General features: G+C 42.2%; 1 protein-coding gene across 3 annotated transcripts in view; it reads left to right on the plus strand.

Moving 5' to 3' along the window:
* The first annotated feature begins 1023 nt into the window (after window positions 1-1023).
* col5a3a (collagen, type V, alpha 3a) overlaps window positions 1024-20486 on the plus strand; it is a 62688-nt gene continuing 43225 nt past the window's right edge. For all 3 annotated transcript variants that reach the window (XM_042504858.1, XM_042504860.1, XM_042504861.1), the window contains exons 1-4: window positions 1024-1261; window positions 13975-14142; window positions 14829-15042; window positions 15493-15655. In XM_042504858.1, coding sequence (XP_042360792.1) covers window positions 1177-1261; window positions 13975-14142; window positions 14829-15042; window positions 15493-15655 — 630 coding nt within the window. In that variant the 5' untranslated portion in view covers window positions 1024-1176. The remainder of the gene's footprint in view (window positions 1262-13974; window positions 14143-14828; window positions 15043-15492; window positions 15656-20486) is intronic.

Consider the following 20486-nt stretch of genomic DNA (forward strand, 5'->3'; position numbering starts at 1 on the left):
CGACAGACGTGCCGAAATAAAGATAAAATGACTTTAAATGCATCAACAATGTCCATGTAAAGGCACATTAACACCATTACACACAAATGTGAAACAAATAAAAGTCAGTTACTGTATGCACCTCTAGGACCACGGGTAGAATACTGTTACTCTGGAGTCGTGTGTGCTTCGTCTGTAGCCATGTTGCACTGACCCACAATGTTGCTGACCCAGGACTTCATCACAGAACATCACATTTCCCACAATGCTCTCAGCTAGACTGTGATCCTGACACACTCTCCATTAAGTCATGACCTTATCAATGAAACTGTCTCTGGGAAAGTTACAATTAGTTTTCAGACTATTCATCTCACTTCAGACATTCTTGTTTGCAGCAAAATGTATCTAATGGACTGAAAATCTCTGGTTGTTATTCTAGTAGGCTTCCAAAAGTTTAAGCTGTATTTTTAAAGTTAATAATTTAGGCCTAATAAAAAAAAAATATACTTGGCGTCTGTGCATCAATACAGAATTGCCACTCAAAAATATAATGATACTATGCTACATTAACCCCACCACCACACACACTATTTGTGCTGCATCAATTCATGACATATGTCTTTAATTTTGTCAAAATAAAAGTCCTCTGCTACTTTAATGTTTTATTGGGGATGGATTGGGGAGGGGCAAATGCACATGTTGTAAATATTGCCCCCTCCCGTGATCTACACCGATGTGCTTGTGAATAACATAGTAGGCTACTCTACAAAATCAGGAAACTGACAGGTCACTATGCTCTACAACACTTATGTGCCTAATGGCCACCTTTACTCAGTGAGAACTCACAAATTATCTCTAGTTATAAACATGATTTAAGATGGGCGTGTTTTTTTTTTTTCTCCTGCAGGCGCACTGCTTATCCAGGCGTCCCCGGGACCGTCCTATGGGAGGGAAGAGGCGGAGGAGGTGGAGAGCAGAGGGAGGGAGTGATGGTGAGAGGGAGAAATTGAATGAGAGGGACTGAGCGACACTGAGAGGAGCCACCACAACAAAACTCCCAACTCCTAACAATCAAGCAAGTGGAACTACAGACTGGCTTCTGTCCTCCAGTCCCCGCATGGCTGTTGAGTTCCTGTAAATATAACTTCAGATTAAAGTTGTGCTGGCGGAGGCAGAGGGGGGTCTCCGCGTGGAAAGATGGAGCATTTAATAAGGAGCAGGTCGCGCAGGAGAATACCGCTGTTTCTTTTGATCCTGCTGCATGTAACGGCGACACGAGCTGGTAAAGTATCTAGTTGCGCATGAATGGTGCACTGTCCCCTTTATCTGAGTTTCATTCATCACTTGGTCTGCAGCTAACACGAAGTTACTGGCGCAGAAGCATGATATCTGTCTTCTAATGTTCACTTTTGATCCCGGTGCATTAATGCTTTTATCTGCGCTTTGAATCTGGATGTTTTGGTGATGCTGCTACTTGCTCCAAAGAGTCGCTTCAGGCTGGGATTAATAAACTTTGAGCTGGCTCAAATGACTTTTAGAAGTTGTCGTTTTCAAATGCAATTATGAATAAGTTATTTTTCTCTATGCATACATATTAATTATCCGCGTCGTTGCGCAAGGAGTTATGATGGATTCAGCGTTTTCATGCTCCAGCTTGCATTATAATTGAACATATTCCCAACTTTTTTTTTTTTTTTTAAATTTCCATGCGTCCTTCTTTGCTCCCTACGTCAGGTGAGCTGCAGCAACCTCGGGAGATGTATGATGTCATGTTCGAGTTTGCTTGTGACCAGCGTCGGTTTACTGTGAAAAGGTTTAACGTTGTCTTGAGAAAGAGGTGAATGGCTGAACACTGACCGAACAGAGTGGATTAAAATTCCTGTCATGGATCTGTTTAATGTGCCCTCTGCTCACATAGGTCTTAAGTGAAGGCGCTTAGCACTAACACTCTTACTGCCTCAGTTATGATTATTCTGGCACGCTTACATACTTTACATGTTTTATTGCATGCTACAAACCCAGGTCATATTTTACGCACTGTAAGGCACTCTATGTTTTGTAGGAAGGAAGTAGCTACAATTTTTCAGTCATCCACCTGCAAGAAGAAGAGGGCCTGTCAAACAGCTGTCTGTCTCTCTCTGGTGACCACATTTGTTGCACTTCCAGGCTTGCTTATAGGGTGACAGAATTTGTTTGATGTGTGAGCTTGATGAAATTAAGATGAAATTGAGCATGAGGTTAATTTTTTGTCCTGTTTGGCAGGATGTAAAGGATGTGCTTGTTTTAGTAAAATGCCAGGATGGGAACTTTTTTATTGCAGATTTTATTTTTCAAGCTTGGGAGAAAGATGAATAAGTTGTTCAAGGTCGAGCATGGAAATAACTGCAGAGTTTGAAATCAAATGTAAGGAAATGTTGGACCACTCTGCTTTTGGTGTCTTATTCACCCATGGAGGTTGGCCACATTGTGTGCATGATAAGAAAATAAAGAAGGTCAATCAATCGTGTGCAAGCGCTGGTCCAGTGTTTATGTTTTAGGGGTATATATTTGCAGAAATAAACTACGACATAATCAGTATCTTTTCTTCAGTGTATAATCAACTGAAAATAAGATTTTTTGTGTTTTTGTTACCTTAGAACAGGGGTGTCCAGACTTTTTTGAATGGGAGCCAGATTAGATAATGTGCAAAAACTTTGGGGCCCAGCTGCTTTTCATATTTATATGGGTTACTAAAAAAAATCACGTGCAAATTAGACAAATGCACTTATTTCATCTTCCACTTAAAAAACGTATTAAACTATCCATTGCTACTGAAAGCGGTGGCCCTGGTTGTCATTGCTTTCGGGCTTCTTTCTCCATTTGTTTGCTTGTTTATTAAATCTTTATATAAACACATTATATCTGACTGCATAGTTCCTACTTGGTGCATGTCTACAAACTGTATGATTTTAAAAAGTGTCCAAGGGCCATGATTGGCCCTAGGACCAGACTTTGGACATACCTGTCTTAGAAAAAGCTGTTTATATCTACATTGGAAGTGGGTCCTCATTTGTGGATAATGCCATGTTCCCTGTGTCCACCTTAGCCCAGAAGGACAAAAGACAACACTGGCTCCAGATTGGGCCATCTATGTTTTTGCTTTTTTTTTGGGTCTGCCACTGTAGTTAGCAGCTGCATTAAGCAGCATTAGAATAACACTGATTTGTAACATTTTATTGCTTTATTCCGTGGTTTTACCAGTTTAAATCACTGGGTTGGTTTGTTTTATAGAGTAAAAGTCATCTGTGGATAATTCATGTCCTGGTAAAAACCTCCTGAACATTAAACACTGAATGAATTCTAGCCTGAAAAACTGGTTGCAATTCTACAGTCTTCACCACTAGACACCACTAAATCCCCCTAAATCTTACCCACTTCACTTTTAAGACATCCTCATCCCCAAGATAGCCAGTGACAACTAGCTTGTGCATCCATACTGTATGTGCTATCTGTCGCCCACACAGGCCTGCATGCCCTGAGGCCGAGTCCTGAGTATCCTCAACTGGCAGCAGACTACTTCCTTGCAGGTGTGGTGGTTTAGAAAATCCCTGATGGAGTGACATGCCTCAACAGCAGGCATTAACCCTGTGGTCACCAGAAGTGCTTAAAGATTTTCACTCATGCCTTTCCACATGCAGCCACTTTTATGGCCCGCATGATTTTTGGGATTCTCTGGATGACACAAAGTGATGGTGGGAGGAAGTAGGCCCAACCGACATGATCACATTCAAGTGACGCAGCAGCTGTGGTGTCCACTGCTCTCTAATGAGCGGGCCTGTGAAGTGAGAGGCTGCAATCATTTCAAAGTGCATGGGACATATGGTGTTGCTGATATGGCAGTCTCAGATATGTGCATGAGGCTGATAATCTGTGTGTGTGTGTGTGTGTGTGTGTGTGTGTGTGTGTGTGTGTGTGTGTGTGTGTGTGTGCAGTGTCAGAATGTTTTCCCATATGCTTTCTGTGTGTGTTTGGGAGAGATGAGAGAGCACTTTGTAGTTATGTTTGCTGACAGGAAGTGAGGCATTCTTGCACACGTCCACAGCTAGTTTCAGTTTGGATCCTCTGTTCTTTTGCCTCGACACATTTTTGTTCGGTTTTCCTTTCCTTCTTTTCCTTTTGTTCTGTTCCTGGGAATAGGCAGTGTTTGTTTTTGTTTTATATGCCTTATCTCTTCTTTTACATCATCGTTCTCCTCTTGCTCATGCCCTGCCTCATCCTTGGCTGGTTCTATGACGGGGGAAATCGTGCATACAGCCCCCTAACTGTGTCCCGTTTGATCCAGCCTCCTTGCCAATCCTGCACCAGACTCCCAAAGGAAGACGGCAAGCCTTGTTCGCCTTTGATCCAGCAACAAATTAGTGGCAAATGAAAACAAATGAAAAAGGCAGCTGAATTTAGCAGGAGAGAGAATAGAAAAAGAGGAATTTGTACGTCTGTTACAGCGCTTGTGTTTTTCTTCTGTTGTGTGAGTTTGCGTTTCCATAATGGGAAACATTAAACATCAGAAGTGTCAGAGATGCTGATGTCTGTCCCTAGCTGCTGATGCTGCAAGTGTCATATCAAACTGCTTCTCAGACTTCTTGACGAGGCAAAATGCTTGGATTTGCCCCAAGTCTTTTATATGTTGAAATTATGCTTGAACACTTCATGGCGCCGGACTGCGATCTATAGTATTCAGCACACATCTGGCTTCCAGAAACTCAGCAACTCCCTTTCCCTCAGGCTTCAATGGCTCTGCATTTCTGATCACTGGATGCTTCAAGAAGCTTTCTGGTGGGACTAGATGGAGATGCTTCCTGTAGAATTGCAATGACTAGACATCAGAGGGGCTGACCTCTTTGCAGTGTCCCCTTACATGTCAAATGGCTCTATATCCCACTTTATAGGCCTCAGAGAAGTTTTTATTATCATCCATCACATGCACATTCACATTTTAATAGAGGCCATAGGAGTAAGCTTTCCTTCCAAAGCTATCTGTAAAGGGAAAACAATATGCTACCCTCAGTGACACCGTGACCTGGCTCATATTTCAACTGCTCTGAACCTCCTAAGTGTCCTTCAGCAGAGATGCTGAGCTGCGAAGGCCCACAATACTTGTTAAGAATTTCTACAAAGTGTTCCTAAGAAGCACAAAGGAGCAGAACTTCTTTAAGAAGTATTTCACAGCTGGAAATAAGGTCTTACCATAAAACTAGGCTGTTTATGCAGTACAAAGATGCAAACACTTTTGAAAGAGGAAAAGGGCTTTTGCTCAAGAGGTTTTTAAAAATATATATTTATTTATTTATATGTTTATTTATAACATTTTATTAGCAGTTTTGAAAACAGTACATTAAGTGGTCAATACAAAATTTTACAAATGAGAATAATGAGACAAGTAGGTATAAACAGACAGAAAAAAATAAAATAAAATTAAAATAAAATAAAAGTATGTAGACACACAGAGGTTTACCTAATTAGTTATATACCAAAGTTGTAAAAAAATGCCGAAATTAATAGTTTTGGTTACTTTTTCTTATAACTTTTTTTTTGTTTTATATTGTTTTAAGATATGTAGACCTATATAGATCTGATTTTTTTAAGTGGTAAATAATGCTAGCTTCTTTAAAAATATATATTTGATGAGTGTAAAATTTAGCTATGATAAGATTTAGATAAGATAAAATAATGAGCAGATTATTTCTATAATGTTCATTCTTGGAAATTTTCAATTTTGAATGTGATTAATAAAACTGGTTCTTTAAGAGGAAGAAAAACTACAACTACCAGAATGCAGCTGACCATAAACAGTTCCGCCAGGATGACGTAATACGAGCTTGCGCTTGGACCGTGATGTATTATAGGGAAGTCGGTTTGGGCCGCTTTTTTTGTTAGAGGAAACAAAATGGCAGCTGGCAGGTAGCAAACGGCCCCGCGGTGTAAGCTAAAGGGTGTTTCGTAAGACGTTTTTAGTGTAGGAATAGGGAACGCGGTAACATAATATTGGTTTATAATTCGCCGGCACTGCTTATTTTTTACCCATTGAGCTGTTTTTGTGCTTTTTGAGAGAGAGGGAAAGAGGCAGGTGTGGATTTCTTCGACGTCCGTGGTGGCCACGGTGACGGGCAAACGAAAATGCGGAAATACAATTGAGCAACAACCGTGGAGCCAGCGAAAATCACATTTGAGGCCAGAGAGAAACATGGAGATCTGGATGCTGGAGGTAAATTCACCAGTTTATTTACTACCCACACTGTAATGTTAAAAAGCTGGCTGATTATGGGCAAACATCTCTTTGTGCAGCCTGTGTATATACCCACCTGACACGGCGTGTTTGAGTATGTCGCACATAGTGTTATACTTTGCTATGGCCACCTCTCCTTAATAGTTGCTTCAGTGTTATTAGAGACTAAATGATAGCTTGGGGTTGAAACTTGAATGGGCTTGCATGTTTGTATCTGGGTAATCCTCGGCGCCTGATGTATGCATGCACATGTGCATAAGGATGGTGTGTGCGCGCTCGTATTTGACGTGGTAGTGTTATGTTACATATTTATGAAGACCTGATATCCTCAGAGCGATTCAAATCTGACACCAAGAGGACATTTTTAAACCCACAGCCCCACCTCTTACATGGATTTCAGTGATTAGCGATTAGAAATGGTGTCAGGCCCATGTTAGGTATGCATTGGAGATTATAGCAAGGGTTTGGATTCATTGCAGTCAGAGAACATCCTCACAAGTATAGAAGTACAAGTGTGTTTTTCTGTGTGTGGAGTGCCTGTCCGGTTATGGGCCTTGAGGGGCAGGTGTTTTCTCTGTGGGCCCAACAGCTCTTGGCCTGTGTCTGCCCATCACGCTGTGAATAAACACGAGCAGAACAAACTGTGGAGATTGAAGAATGTGGTGCTGATGTGAATTGGAAAGAAATGTGTAACCGGATGCTACCAGACTCTTCAGCAGCTTTAACACCAAGAGTAACATCAGGACACTGACCTATATTCAGCAGAGCACTTGGAGCAAGCTGAGTTGTTTAAATAATTGTTACAGATCATATTAAATTGAAATTCGTTTTACCATTTAATTAACAATTTCGGCATCTTCCCCTTGTAGTGCAAAGTGGGCGAGGGGATGTGAGGGAAAAAGTGGCCTGCATACAGTATTTCTATAGAGGCACAAGCCAGATCTATGCAAGTTCACTTACTATAATAACCAAATGCTATAGGATTGTAAGGCAGGATAAACACAGTACCTGCATTTGTGCAACTATCATGCATGTTTTATATGATATATATTATATATCATACATTGTGCCCTGATGTATGATCATTTTAGACATTGTTGGTCATGTCTGGTTTATCATTGTAAGCAGGTTTACTAGTCTATATACAGTATATTATGAGAATGCATATGCACAATAGATGGTTAAATCTAGAGCTACAACAATTAATTGATTAATCGATTAGTCAGTCGCTCTCTCTCAGCGCCTGTGCAGTTCAGTATGAAACTCCTCAGCCACAGAGTGTCTTACATCAGCCATAACCTCTTTGTTTGGATTTAGTTGGGTGGCTTGTATCTAAGGCCTACACAGACAGGAGAGCATAATTATAGAAATATTAATAGTCTGTCTCTAGTAATGTGGTATTAAAAATAATTTGTTGCAGACTATGTGCTTAAAATGGATCAAAGACTTAATTTTAGGCACCGCTGGTTGCTTTTATTGTCTCTTAATAGTATCCATGACTTTATAACCCCTCAGAATATGCTTAAAGCCGTTCCCAGCAGTTGTCTACACAACCGCTGACTTGACTTGCTCCTAAACTTTCAGCGATAACTCAAAGCAGACTCAACCACAAAGCACATTTAGGGTGATAACTATCACTGCCTCTCAGTTTGCATGCTTCCAGCCCAACAAATGTCTCTGTTACAGTAAATTTACCTTTGTCAGAGATATTTGCAACACGGTTTTCTTTGTTTTAAAAGCCCTTGTTTACAAGAAAAGGGCCAAGTGTTTGACAGATAAAATAATACACTGGTTCAGAGAGAAATTTGACTAGGGCAGAGGTCCAGAGTGCTGTTTTTCCCTCTCTGTGGCCGTTATAATTGAGTTGCATATAAACATTGTGAGCCGGCTGTTTGGCTATACTCGTGTGACTATGTGTGCAGTCGGTGTATGTTGGCTGTTCGTGTGTTTACATTTTCATCTATTCAGAGTGTGCATTAGCTCTCCTCACCTCATAGTGTTCTTGTCCACACACAGCAGTGACCCAGACAAAAGGTCACACCCACGGCTAATTAGATTAAGGCTGTTCTTCATGGAGCCTGGGAGAAACAGCGTCTGGATTTATTCAAGCACTTCCACTGAAACTGTCATTAATTTTTCATGATTAGACTCCTTTTTCCCTTCTTTTTTTTTTTACATCTTGTTGCATTTAAAATGTTTTCTTAAGGAATGCCCCCTCAACATTCGTTTTTGGGGAATTTCATACGAATTTCTTTTCCTCCACTCATCTCAGGGTGTGGTCCAATATACTATGGTAAATTGTCATTGCCCAGATTCATTCTGACTTCATTTCTTATTAAATTACCCCTCAACATTTGTTTTTTGGGGAATTTCAAACGAATTTCTTTTCCTCCACTCATCTCAGGGTGTGGTCCAAGATACTATGAGAAATTGTCATTGCACAGATTAATTCTGGCTTCATTTCTTGTTAAAATTCCCCAGTTCCCAGGCGCGATCGTTTTTGACAGAGTAGTATTGTGCGTGTGCGAGTGGTATTTTCAGGCTGAGCTGGGAGTGTAGGTGGTGTGAGTCATAAAGAATGTCTTCAGAGACATCAGCTTTAGAAACACAGAGAACACTTTATTTCCATGTATGACTGAAGTGGTGCTGAGTTGTACGACCGCAGGGCATGGAGAAACTGTGTCAAGTGTCACACAGCCAGAGAAGACACACAGATGTGGACTGTTTGGTGGCATTTCCAGGGGGATAGAGCATGATCTGTGAGGTGGAGTGCTCAGCTCGTTTCTGTCAGAGAGACTGTGAACAGCTCTGTTGCTGGGCAGACATGGTTGTCTCATAGAAAAAAAAAAAAACACACAAGAAAGAGAAATGCAGAAATGCCAGATGTCTGTGAAATTGCTGGATGCTTCAGCTCCTTCCCATGTACTCTGACCTTCTGGCGTGATTGGAAAACACTCTGAGTCATCAGTCCTTGGAGATTCTACGATGCTATTTCAAACATGTTGAGCCATATCTTTAACCGATGGGGACAGCCCGCTGCACGGGCCGACAGAGAAAAGACTTCTGTCTATTATTGGCCATAGCATTATGTTCTTGAAGATGTTGATCTCCTTTACGCTCTTCCTACATTCCTTCTGAAGTAAAATACTTTGACAGGTGAGATAAGGACATGATTAGCTCAAAGCCTAATGTGATGCGAGCAAAGCCTGCTCAGACAGTCAATGCTGCAGGATAGGTACAGAGGCTGCACGAATTGGCAAAACTTCAGGTGACATAAATGGATCCAAAGCAGGGAAAAGATGCATTTTTTTTATTGATTGCTGCATGGATCCAGACTTTATATGGCCACCTGCCACAAGCCTGGGGCTTTCCTCTTGAAGCCAGAGTCAGAGTTGGTGGTATTGAAATGGTGAAATAGGGGATACTTGTATTTTATGTGGGTCAAGCTTATTCAACTAGCTTTTAATGTTGTTGCAGCAGCTTGGCTGCATCCTCTGGAGTCCAGCACAGGTTTTTCCCACGTTTTTTCGAAATGGCTTGCCAAACTTATAACAATTTATTTTGCCCACTTGGATTTGGGGTGCCTATTATTCCCTGCACGGTTAACTGACAGACAAATGTGAAAGCAGTTACTTTCTTTTTTTGGGAAGAATTTCAGCCGCATGTCTCAGATTTCTCCCTTTGGCATTGTTGCGCAACTTGACTGTTCTCTGTTGTCTTGAGAGTGTCAGAGGTCAACAGTCTCCCCACAGACCATAGCTGGGACATGCCTTGAATTGGGTAACAGATATTTTTAAAACTCATGGTGGTTAAGGCAGAAGTGTACTTTATGTGGTTCACGGGGTGCACTGACATATCGGGCCCTATTTAGACGATCTAAAGCACATGGCGCAAATGTGTTTAGGGCTTGCCAAAGTCCATTTTACTAGTTAAATGGTGGATAATCTGGGCGCAAGGTGCAGCGCACGGCGCAGAGGGGTTGTATTTCTACTGAATTAGTCATGGGTGTGTTTTGGGGGGGACATGAATTAACCAATCTGTGCGTCAGCTCCCAGCCAGGTGCGCCAGGAATTGGGGAATTGCAATCTAAATGACGGATTTGGCAGATTACAGATGTGAGAGGTGTTCTGCTGAAGAAACCAATCTGCTTATGTACGAGGTGAAGGCTCGCAAGCAGATAATTTGCGGAAGCAGCAGATATCCACAGAAGCAGCAAAGGCAAAGCGGGCTTTTATTTGGTCAGGGGCGCATTCGCTTTCTGTTGCCTCAAAATAGCAACCCGCCAACAGTGCGCCTGACCACACCTCACTTAAGGACGGACAGGCCCGGGGGCGCACAGATGGGCGCAAGTACATTTGTTATATAAAGGATGTAGGTGCCAGGTGTGAAAATGACAACTGCGTTGGTCTGACACTAGCAATAACACTGGTGTTGCGCCGTGAGCCGTCTTACACCTAGCATAAGATAGAGCCCATCATCTTTGGACTACTTGAAATTAAACAATTCTGCTGCAAAGTTAATTGTGTTATTTTGTCTTGAGGCTATTTTGTCAGGTGCTGCTCTGGATGGCCTGACAGGAATCCTGTATAATTAGATCCATGTTGCTTCAGTTTAAAACATTATTCAGACTGTTACAAACAGCACAGCCTTGTGACCTCTCTTCCTCCCTCTGCATGAGTATGTATGAGAGAGATAAAATAATAACAAGATAGATAGATAGAGACAGAGAGCGATGAGGGAGAGAGAGATTACTGGATTCTGACCTTTGACTATATCGCAAACTTAAAATGTTACTATTCAAAAGGAAATTGATTTATAGTCTAGGCCATGGCAGGGCTACAAACAGCTTATTTGGTATCAGACAAAGACAGACACACTCCTACCAATTCAATTAAATACAAACATTAGGGATTAGGACCCAGACATGGTGTAAAATGCAGAGTAAACTGATGCGAATAAAAACGATGTTTGACAGAAATGCAGATGCTCACATATTTAATAAAGATTGAGCCTTTACGAATAAAGGGGACTTTGATGCAGCATATCTTTCAGGCTGATCAGAGCATTTTAGGATGCAGCAAGCATTTTGATGACTTTCTTAACTTTCCTAAACTATGAGCATATTGTAACTCAAGTGGACTGAGAGAAAGTCGACTTCTGCACCCCCTTTTGGCTCTGGTGTTGTCAACCTTTAGATAATCAAGCCCCTTACGAGAAACTTTGGCCAATTACAGGTTGTTTCAGAAAGAGAATATTCCTACTATCTGTTGTACAAATGCAGATGCATGTACCTTCAGTGAAAGTGTGGTTCAGTGGTGGAAAATCAGAGAGAAAGTTAGTTTTTCTGATTTGGTAACAGCTGCATACACCGCAGAGCAATCCAAAAAAGAAAGACAGACTTATCAAAAAGAGAGTCTAACGAAACCACGAACAAAATAAAACATGTCCATATCAGCATAGCTGAAGAAAAAAATAGTTGATCCCTAGTCAGCAGGTGCAGCAACCCAAATCCAGGCAGTGCAAACCTCAGATTGAATCAGTCAACTTTCTGTTGCTGCCATTACACAAGTTAGACCCAGTGATGCTGCTGGCTACCAGCCTGCTGGGACACCTAGTGCTGGGGGGTTTGCACCGGCACAACAGCTGCTGACTGAAAGTCCATCTCTGGAGCTGCTGTCCTGGTGAAGCAGTCCACAGTGTTGGGGAGCGAAGCAAAGGAACCGTTGGGTGGCTAGTTAATTCTTGTTTAATTTATGGTCTGATAAACGCACAGAGAGAGTGAGGTAAGGAGGAGCTGAGCAAAACGCTACAATAAAAATTAGAAAAAGTACTATTGAAATCACTAGGTTACTGTATGAAACGTGTGTATGCCCATGGTCTTCTGTTGGGAAAGTTGCAGGAGAAGGTTGTATTATCAAATGCTGATTACCCCAGCTTTAACCGGCAATGTTAATTTTGTTCATCAGGCCACCACATAAGGACAAAAGACAAGAATCCAAGATGTGAATGTAAAATCAAAAACAATGTCAGTGTACCTATTCTTGGAATAAGTGTGGGTGACTGGGCTGTGACCTTTTAGAGTCAATAGACACCTTATTTCTTGACATTTAGTTCTTGGTTCTCTATCGCAGTGGCGAGAGCAGATTTGAAAATTATTCCAGACTGTGTGTGGGTGAACATTTATTGCTACACATACAACAGCCTGAGGTTTCTGTAATTAGAAGCCAGCAACTCCTCTAATTATTTAATATACACTGCTTGTTTATGACTCTAATATAAATTCAAAATTTAAGCCCTGAGGTCTTAAATACCTTTAGATCTGCACCTAATGTTTTCCATTGTTGGAGCCTGGCTGTAATTCACAGCTTAACCTATTTACAGCCCTGTTGCCATGCTAGGGGAGTGAGAGGGCGAGCTCCCAAAGCTGATTGGAATAAACGGCCTCTGCTATGCAAATAAATAATGCCATAAAATGTAACATTGTGTTTTTCTGCAAGCAACGTCTGGGCAACGGTAAACTCTCTCCACATGTTTAATTAACAAGGAGAATAAAAGGCGAGCTCTGTATGAGCAGCAAGAGCTACAGGAGGCAATTTGGGGTTTAGGATCCTCATTTCAAATGCCTGGAATGCTAAGTGCTGAGTTGCCCCGAACAGGCTCTCTCTAGCAGCTGGTGGGAGACTGGCTGCGCACAAAACTCTGATCCTGGCTAATGCTCACGGCAGCACTTTATCAACAGAACATCTGATAACAGGAGCAGCGGACTGCAAATAAAGCTCAGGCTTGTTGTAATGAGAGAGCCGACCCTGGGAGAAACCTCATATCTGCAAAGGCATTTGCTCAACAAAAAAAAATCTCCATTTTAACAATTCATATGGTCATGTTTGTAATTAAAATCAACTTGTTAATTAGAATACTGTTGATTCTCTTGGTAGTGTGGCAGCACTTGGCCCGTCTTATTTCCAAATAATAACATGCACTTATGGAAAACACCTGAAACAAGGGAGCTGCATGTGGAACAAATAAAATGAACTTACCCCATTGGCAGAAATGTTTCTTTTCTCTGGGAAATAAGCTTCGGAGATTTCATACACTAGCTGACTTGTTAGGACAGAATAGCAGCCAGAATATATGAATCACTGATGCAGTTATTTGTGCCAGTGAAGTGCTCAAATTGTGATAAATGCGATGCGGACATATTGTTTGCTCACTGGTGCAGGGTGAGTGGTGTGCAGGTGTCAGCTGTCAGGTGTGCTGCAGTAGGATTACGGGTTAGGCTGTGTACCACCCCTATCCTATAATAACACCCACAGAAGCCTGGCCACCTGCCGCCACATCTCAGAGGAGCTCGTCTCTTCTGACTCCTAGGAAGCAGGAAGCCTCCGCACTTTAAAACCGGCTTCCAGCCACATTAAACCCTCCTCTTCAGCTCAGTAACAACCAGCACTTAACTGAGCCAGACAACAAAGTGCTGTCACATTGGCAGAGTTTAAGTATTACACTGACATGACTGAAAGCGTGTGGCTGCAATCTGCCACCCCTATCATAAATCTTTTTCATAGTTTTTCATACAATTCTAGAAACAGGAATAAACAGGGATTTATTTTAAAGCATGTTTACTTGTTCACAGGGGTGGAATTAGCTTCAGTGAGTGTGAAATAAAATAAACCCCTGTATTTCTGCTCTATAACAATGTGCAGATGGTTCATTTTTTTTCTCCTTGTCCTTTCCAGCTGATCCCATTGATGTTCTGCGAGTGCTGGAGCTGTCAGAGAACATGGAGGGGGTGTCCTTGGAGGCTGGTCTCTGCACCAGCAGGAGGGGCTTGGAAGAGACGGACCTGGCCTACAAGATAGACAAAAAGATCCAGCTCAGTGCTCCTACCAAACAGCTCTTCCCTGGTAGTGGACTTTTTTTTTCCAGAGTATTTCTAAAAAAAAAAAAAAAAGTGTCACTTTTTTTCCCTCAGTAAAAACCTTACGACATCTGACTTTGAACTCACTTTACTTCTTCCCCTGAGTGCTCGCTGCTTTCATGGGCAATATTTTTCATCATTATTATCTTTACTCAGGTCTCACTGGCAGCAGGTGATGCCAGCATGTTATAAAAATATCTGCCCCCTGCTGTGCTTTCGTTTGAATGACTTAACATCTCCTCTCCCTCTCCTCTCCTCTCCCTCTCCTCTCCTCTCCCTCTCCTCTCCTTCTCCTCTCCCTCTCCTCTCCTCTCTCTCCCTCTCCTCTCCCTCTTCTCTCCCTCTCTCTCCTCTCTCCTCTCCTCTCCTCTCTCCTCTCCTCTCTCTCTCTCCTCTCCTCTCCCTCTCCTCTCCTCTCTCCTCTCCCTCTCCTCTCTCTCCTCTCCTCCTCTCCCTCCTCTCTCCTCTCCTCTCCTCTCCTTCCTGGTGCGGGCTCTCCTCCCCTCCCCCCCTCTCCCTCTCCTCTCCTCTCCTCCTCTCCCTCTTCCTCCTCTCCTCTCCTCTCCTCTTCTCTCCTCTCCCTCTCCTCTCCCTCTCCCCTCCTCTCCTCTCCCTCTCCTCTCCTCTCCTCTCCTCTCCTCTCCTCTTCTCTTCTCTTCTCCTCTTCACCAGATTCCATGTTTCCTGAGAATTTCTCTGTGATGGCAACAGTGCGAGCCAAAAAGGGCTCCCAGTTCTTCCTTCTTTCAGTGTATGATGACCAGGGAGTGCAGCAACTGGGGCTCGAAGTGGGCCGTTCGCCTGTCTTCCTGTATGAGGACCAGCATGGGCAGCCCACACCAGAAATGTACCCCACCTTCAAGAAGATCAACCTGGCTGATGGAAAGTGGGTAGTTTGAGCAGATATTAATGAACTTTATGCTTGTTTGACAGCACACCATATCTGACATGCGTGTGTGCACAGATCAGAGATTCACCAGCACCGTGTAATTTATTTTAACTGTGCTTGTATAACTTTCTTAAGCCTTTGGATCTGAGCAGGCCTTACATTTCTGTAGCCTGATTCATACAGCTCACTCCCTGTGCTTGAGCTTGAGCAACCTTAAAGGGAATAAGATGCTTGTTGATTGCTAGCTGCGATGATTTGACTTGATCAAAGGATCAATCCTTCACATTCTCAGGCTCAAAGGCACTTTTGGCTTTCTTGACTTGAAAGAGTTGTGAAATTTCTCTTTGCATTGCAGATTCTGGACAGTAAAATACTCAAACACCAAATACTTTTTCAACGTACTTCTCTCCACCATCTTTTAAAGTCACTTGCTCTTTGTTCTTTCAGATGGCACAGGATAGCCTACAGTGTGCAGGACAAGTCTGTCACCCTCTACCTGGACTGTCAGAAGGTAGAGACCTTGGATCTGCTGCGAGGGGACAATGCTGTCGTCAGCACAGAAGGTGTTACTGTGTTTGGGACACGGTTGCTGGACGAAGATGTATTTGAGGTGAGACATTGTTTCTTACTTTATTTGTCAGTGTATTTTAGCTGCTGCTGACTTTAATATTTCTATGGCCTGTTGAGCAAGGTGATTGGTGAAGGATTTGGATAGTTGATCAAATTAGAAAACCTCTTCAAGTTTCATCAGTGGCCAAGCATAGCTCATATCCTCTTTGTTTTAAGTTATTGTCAAGATCTAAAACATACCAAACACATAAGGGCTGATTTTTGAAGGAATGTGCTTAAAAATGCATGAGAAATAAGATACTGGGTTTGAACAGTTTCCTCTATAACTTGTATGCATGACCTGTATGATATTATACATTGTATTGTGCATGAGATACACAGTATAATACAGTATACAGTTGTGTCTGGAAAATCGTGGGATTAGTGGAATATAAATTGTATTTGGTGCAGTGGAATTCCCCCCCGCCCTACCTTTTAAAGCTACTTACGAAAAGATTTAAAAGGGAAAATCGCGGTTCAAGGGGCTATCCTGTCAATCAAGTATTGCAAGAACAAAGCAATGGAGAGGGAAGAGATGTTGGGAGGGAATGGGGTGAAGGGGACGTACTGTTCAGACATGCCCAGCCTCTTCATTTCCATTGCAAAGCCAAGAAATGACACATTCTCTTTGCTTTTTGGTCAGTATAGATCTGTCAGCTGTTGAAGGGTTGATGTCTGAATGGCCAGCTGTTCTTTTGGACATTAGAAACATTCTTGACTGTGAATGTGTGTTGTTTGGCAAGGGTCGACTGGCAACAAAAAGCAGCCTGAGAATCTGCTGTTAAGGGGCCCCCATTTGACACACAAAATTAAAACACACGCACACAATCTGTTATTAATTTGTAAAATTTTGAAACTGATTTCCCAAGGTTACAAGTAATTTAATGATCACCTAATTTGACTCTATAGCCCGTTTCTCAATAGCCTGTGTCTCAGAACTATTTAAAATATTGCAAAGCAGTCAATTGTGTTTAAACACGGATCTTAATAGGAACCATCAGTTCACACTATATTGTCATGGAGTATTATTTTTTTTTTTTAAATATTTATTTGCTGGTCTGGCTATCATCCGTTTTAAGCCTTATCAGGGGTCGCCAACTCAGTACCTGCCAGTGCCTGGCTGCCTGCAGGGAGCCAATCAGTCTTCTGTAGGGCATATTCTAAAAATAAGCTGCGGTCAAGCAAGCTGTCATTCGCATCTCCGTGGTCAAATCAGCTACAAGTGTAGTGCACCAATATGTACATATTTTATACAGTCATGGTAAATGCATTCAGATGGCCTAGATTGAGCTGACAGGGAGAAGTGGCGAGTGACTTGGTAAAGTAAGCGTAAGGATACTTGTGTGATTTCGTCTTTTAGTATGGTCAAGTATGGTGTTAAAAAATGGTATATAATGCTGAAGTTGGAAAAAAAATCGGCCCTCACATTATTGGCCCACTGGGAAAATTCCTAAACTTCCTGATGTCCAGTCCACCGCTTGTGTTGTTTGGCCTTGTGATGGTCAGGACTCATACTCTTGTAGAAAAAAATTCCAGTTTCTTATTTGATTATAAATGTTGGGCTTTTTTAAATCTTTGAGAAGCAGAAGACGTGTATCACAGCTTAAGTTACTACTTATCCAAATTGCATGTAACTGAAAATACGAAAGTTAATTCTTTTGGAAGTTGACATATACTTTTTGGGTTTAGAGCATTAGAATACTGTATTTGTCCACATAATTAATCAATCAATTAATCAATATGCTGCTAACACGCGGCAAGGAGATTCAAACTGCGTTGTAGTAGTGGTTCCAATCCCTCCTTTTCTCTGCAGTAACCTTTTTTGTCATAAGTCATTCTCTGTGCTTCCCATGACAATATGCAAACCCTGCACCATTGTCATTCCTAATGAGGCTCCACTCTAGATCTCTCGCCCACAGCATGAAATAGAGATCAGCTCAAGCCCCTTCCCCTGCCATGCCCTCAGGCCTCTGTGTCTGCTCAGCAAGAAAGAAAAGGAAAGATAGACGGAGGTATATGGTGTAGTCAAGTTTAGAGAAACAACCGTCTTCCCAACTCTAGTTCACCCACAGTGTCCCAAAAATACCCCACAGTTTGCAAAAGGAGCATACTGTTAAACTTAGAGGGAGGGTCGTTGTTGCTCCCTGAAACCTCAGCCTTCTTCACTTTCACCAGGAGAAAACCAGATGTTCTCCTGACAAGTAAACACCTCCTGCCTTTGGGTTTACTAGTCAATAACTACCCTCCTAACCTCGTCCACACATTAACCTTCCCTATGACCTAACTTAAACTCAGGTACCCCTCCCATGCTATAAGTGACCCTCCCCTCCCTCCTGCCCTTCCCTCTCAGACACTGACAAGCATTCCTACCTCAGTGAGGAAATGTCTCTCCTTGTGGGCTCTACAAATTTCCGTATTCCAAAACAGTGGAGAGAATGTCATCTTTGACCTTAGTCCAAAAAAACTGTCATGCTTTTAGTCATCATCATGTGTTTAGAGATATGATGACGTTCATGATGATGATGAGGAAGATGATGAGACATTATTTGTGGTGATGACTAAAACCTCCTTGTGATCAGATCCCTCCTTTGGAACCATCCATGCACTTTTTGTGGCCATTGTGGTCATGTGTATCAAAGTGTGCCCTTAATTTAATCTAATATTGAGTCTTCATGTCTTGCTTTCTTTGGAGCAAGAGATAAAGCCTTCATCTGAGCCATCTGTTTTTGATTTTTTTATAGTGATACATGTGATGTTAAAATATGAGCTTCAATGTTTGCATAAATTTACAGTATAAATTCAAAGCTATGTTTATCTGGCTGTGCATCTCGAGGCATAAGTGTTGTGCACCTCGGGTGAGGCTGGTACCAGGGGAGGAGAGATAATTCAGGCTGACCTCTGGGCCTGTGTTCCCAGGCCCTGGTTCTGGGGGAGGAGGCCGGAGTTCCGGCCCAGTTCTCCCAGCGTGGGAGCTCAGCGTGGGAGCTTTGGGACTGCGGTCAGCCACTAATGTCTCTATTGCTTCCAGATTGCCCTACAAATGACTACAAAAGTTTTGGTGTTTAAACTCAACACTCTGCTTGCATTTGCAGCACAGCAAACATCAAACTGTTTAAAGTCTGGTTGTACTCCTTCTTTGCCGCTGTGTGCCCTGTGTATGTGTCTCCAACACACTGACTGCCTAGATAAAATCCAGGGCGGCGTTTATTTGTTTCGAAATTCAGATCTTTTCCATCTCGATTAGTACTGGAAATAAGAAATGTTTTTGGCTTGCTGTTACAAGCATGTTGAAACTAAGACCTGTCAAGCATATCATTAAAGGGCAGCTTTATTTGAATGCTTAGCAACCCACCGATATTCGACACAAAGCGGAGAAGCACATTAAGTCGGTCAAGGTCTGTTTAAGTCATATTTTGCCTTGGCTATGCGTAATGTCTGATGGTGGTCAGATGTTTTTAGTTAGTCATGAGCATCTGTTGCACTTTAAGCAAACGAGGAGCATCAAAATGCTGTTTCATTACGATGAGCTTGTTGCTCCGTCACCCACGCGAGGTTATGACTTCACAAAAACTCAAGTTGTTTTTTGGAGATTTAGATCCGATTAAGACGCTGCTAATGAGAGGACAGAACCTCACATAAGGTCTAGTTAGTTGTGATTTGTTGGAGCAGTGTGACTATTGGCTCGCTGGCAGGCAGCAGGAGAAAGCGAAGAGGTCACTCTGAAACACTAATGAACCTTTGCCAACAGTGCCATGTGTGACCTCGCACAGGATGCTTGCGAGCCATCGAAAGTTTGTGGATTCAGCTGAGGTGTTTTCCTTTGCAGCACGTCCTCACATGTCCTCCTCAGATGCCCCTGCCCCATCCTAAATGGAGGATGGCAGAGCACACAGGATTTTGGGCAACACTTTATTCGCTGTGTGTTTCTAGAGGAGAGAGACCCCGCTAGGCAAGAAAAACAGGAAAACTTCTCTGTGAAAGTGTTGCCTTTGATCTCAAATTGAGATTGGATTAGATTGGATTAACTCCCCATTGCCTTTCTCTCACACTCTTTCTCCCTGTCTCTCACCTCAGAGTGCAGTAATTTCCTTTGCTTGACACTGGCTTTTGGCTAAAGCAGGTAGAAAAAGTATACCTGGGTAACACGTCCTTTCATGTTTTATGTCTCACATGAAAGCATAATGTTCACGGTTATTCCTAGATTTACAGTTTTCCGTATGGTGATCCAGACTTTGCATTGACTTGCATCGCTGATAAGGCATGAGCTGTACGTCGATATATGAGCTGGTGGTGGGTAACGGAGAAGCGATATGTTTTGATTTGTTTCACCTCTGTCCGCTAAAGCCTAATTAAAGAGATTACAATGGGACTATAATTACCACAACATCAAGCAGTTAATCTGACTTGATTTATCACAAATGGCTTCCCAGCTGTCCCTCGATAACATTTCACCCGAACATATGTTTACGATGGCCTGTCAGTGACATAGATTCTTGTCGCTAATTTAATCTAAATGTTGTCAAACGCTGTGCCATGGGGCTGCCTGCATTTTGCTTATATGGAATTACTTTGTGACCTGTGTCTCAGGGAATCAGCCCCACAGTTCAAAGCTATTTTCACTATCTGCTGATCTTTTGGATATATTTTTTATTCATTATTCAGCATATAAGAAATAATATAAAATGCCCATTGATATTTATTTAAGCCCAACTCATTGTGTCGCTACTGTTGTCTTAACTATAAATATTCTTTTAATAGTAATATGTAACTGTTGGCATTTGGTATTTTACTTGACAGTTGACAAATTTGTACTTTAAAAAGTGCTATGTGCC

The sequence above is a fragment of the Plectropomus leopardus genome, chromosome 17, assembly GCF_008729295.1.
Source record: "Plectropomus leopardus isolate mb chromosome 17, YSFRI_Pleo_2.0, whole genome shotgun sequence".
In the NCBI taxonomy this organism is placed as follows: Eukaryota; Metazoa; Chordata; class Actinopteri; order Perciformes; family Serranidae; genus Plectropomus; species Plectropomus leopardus.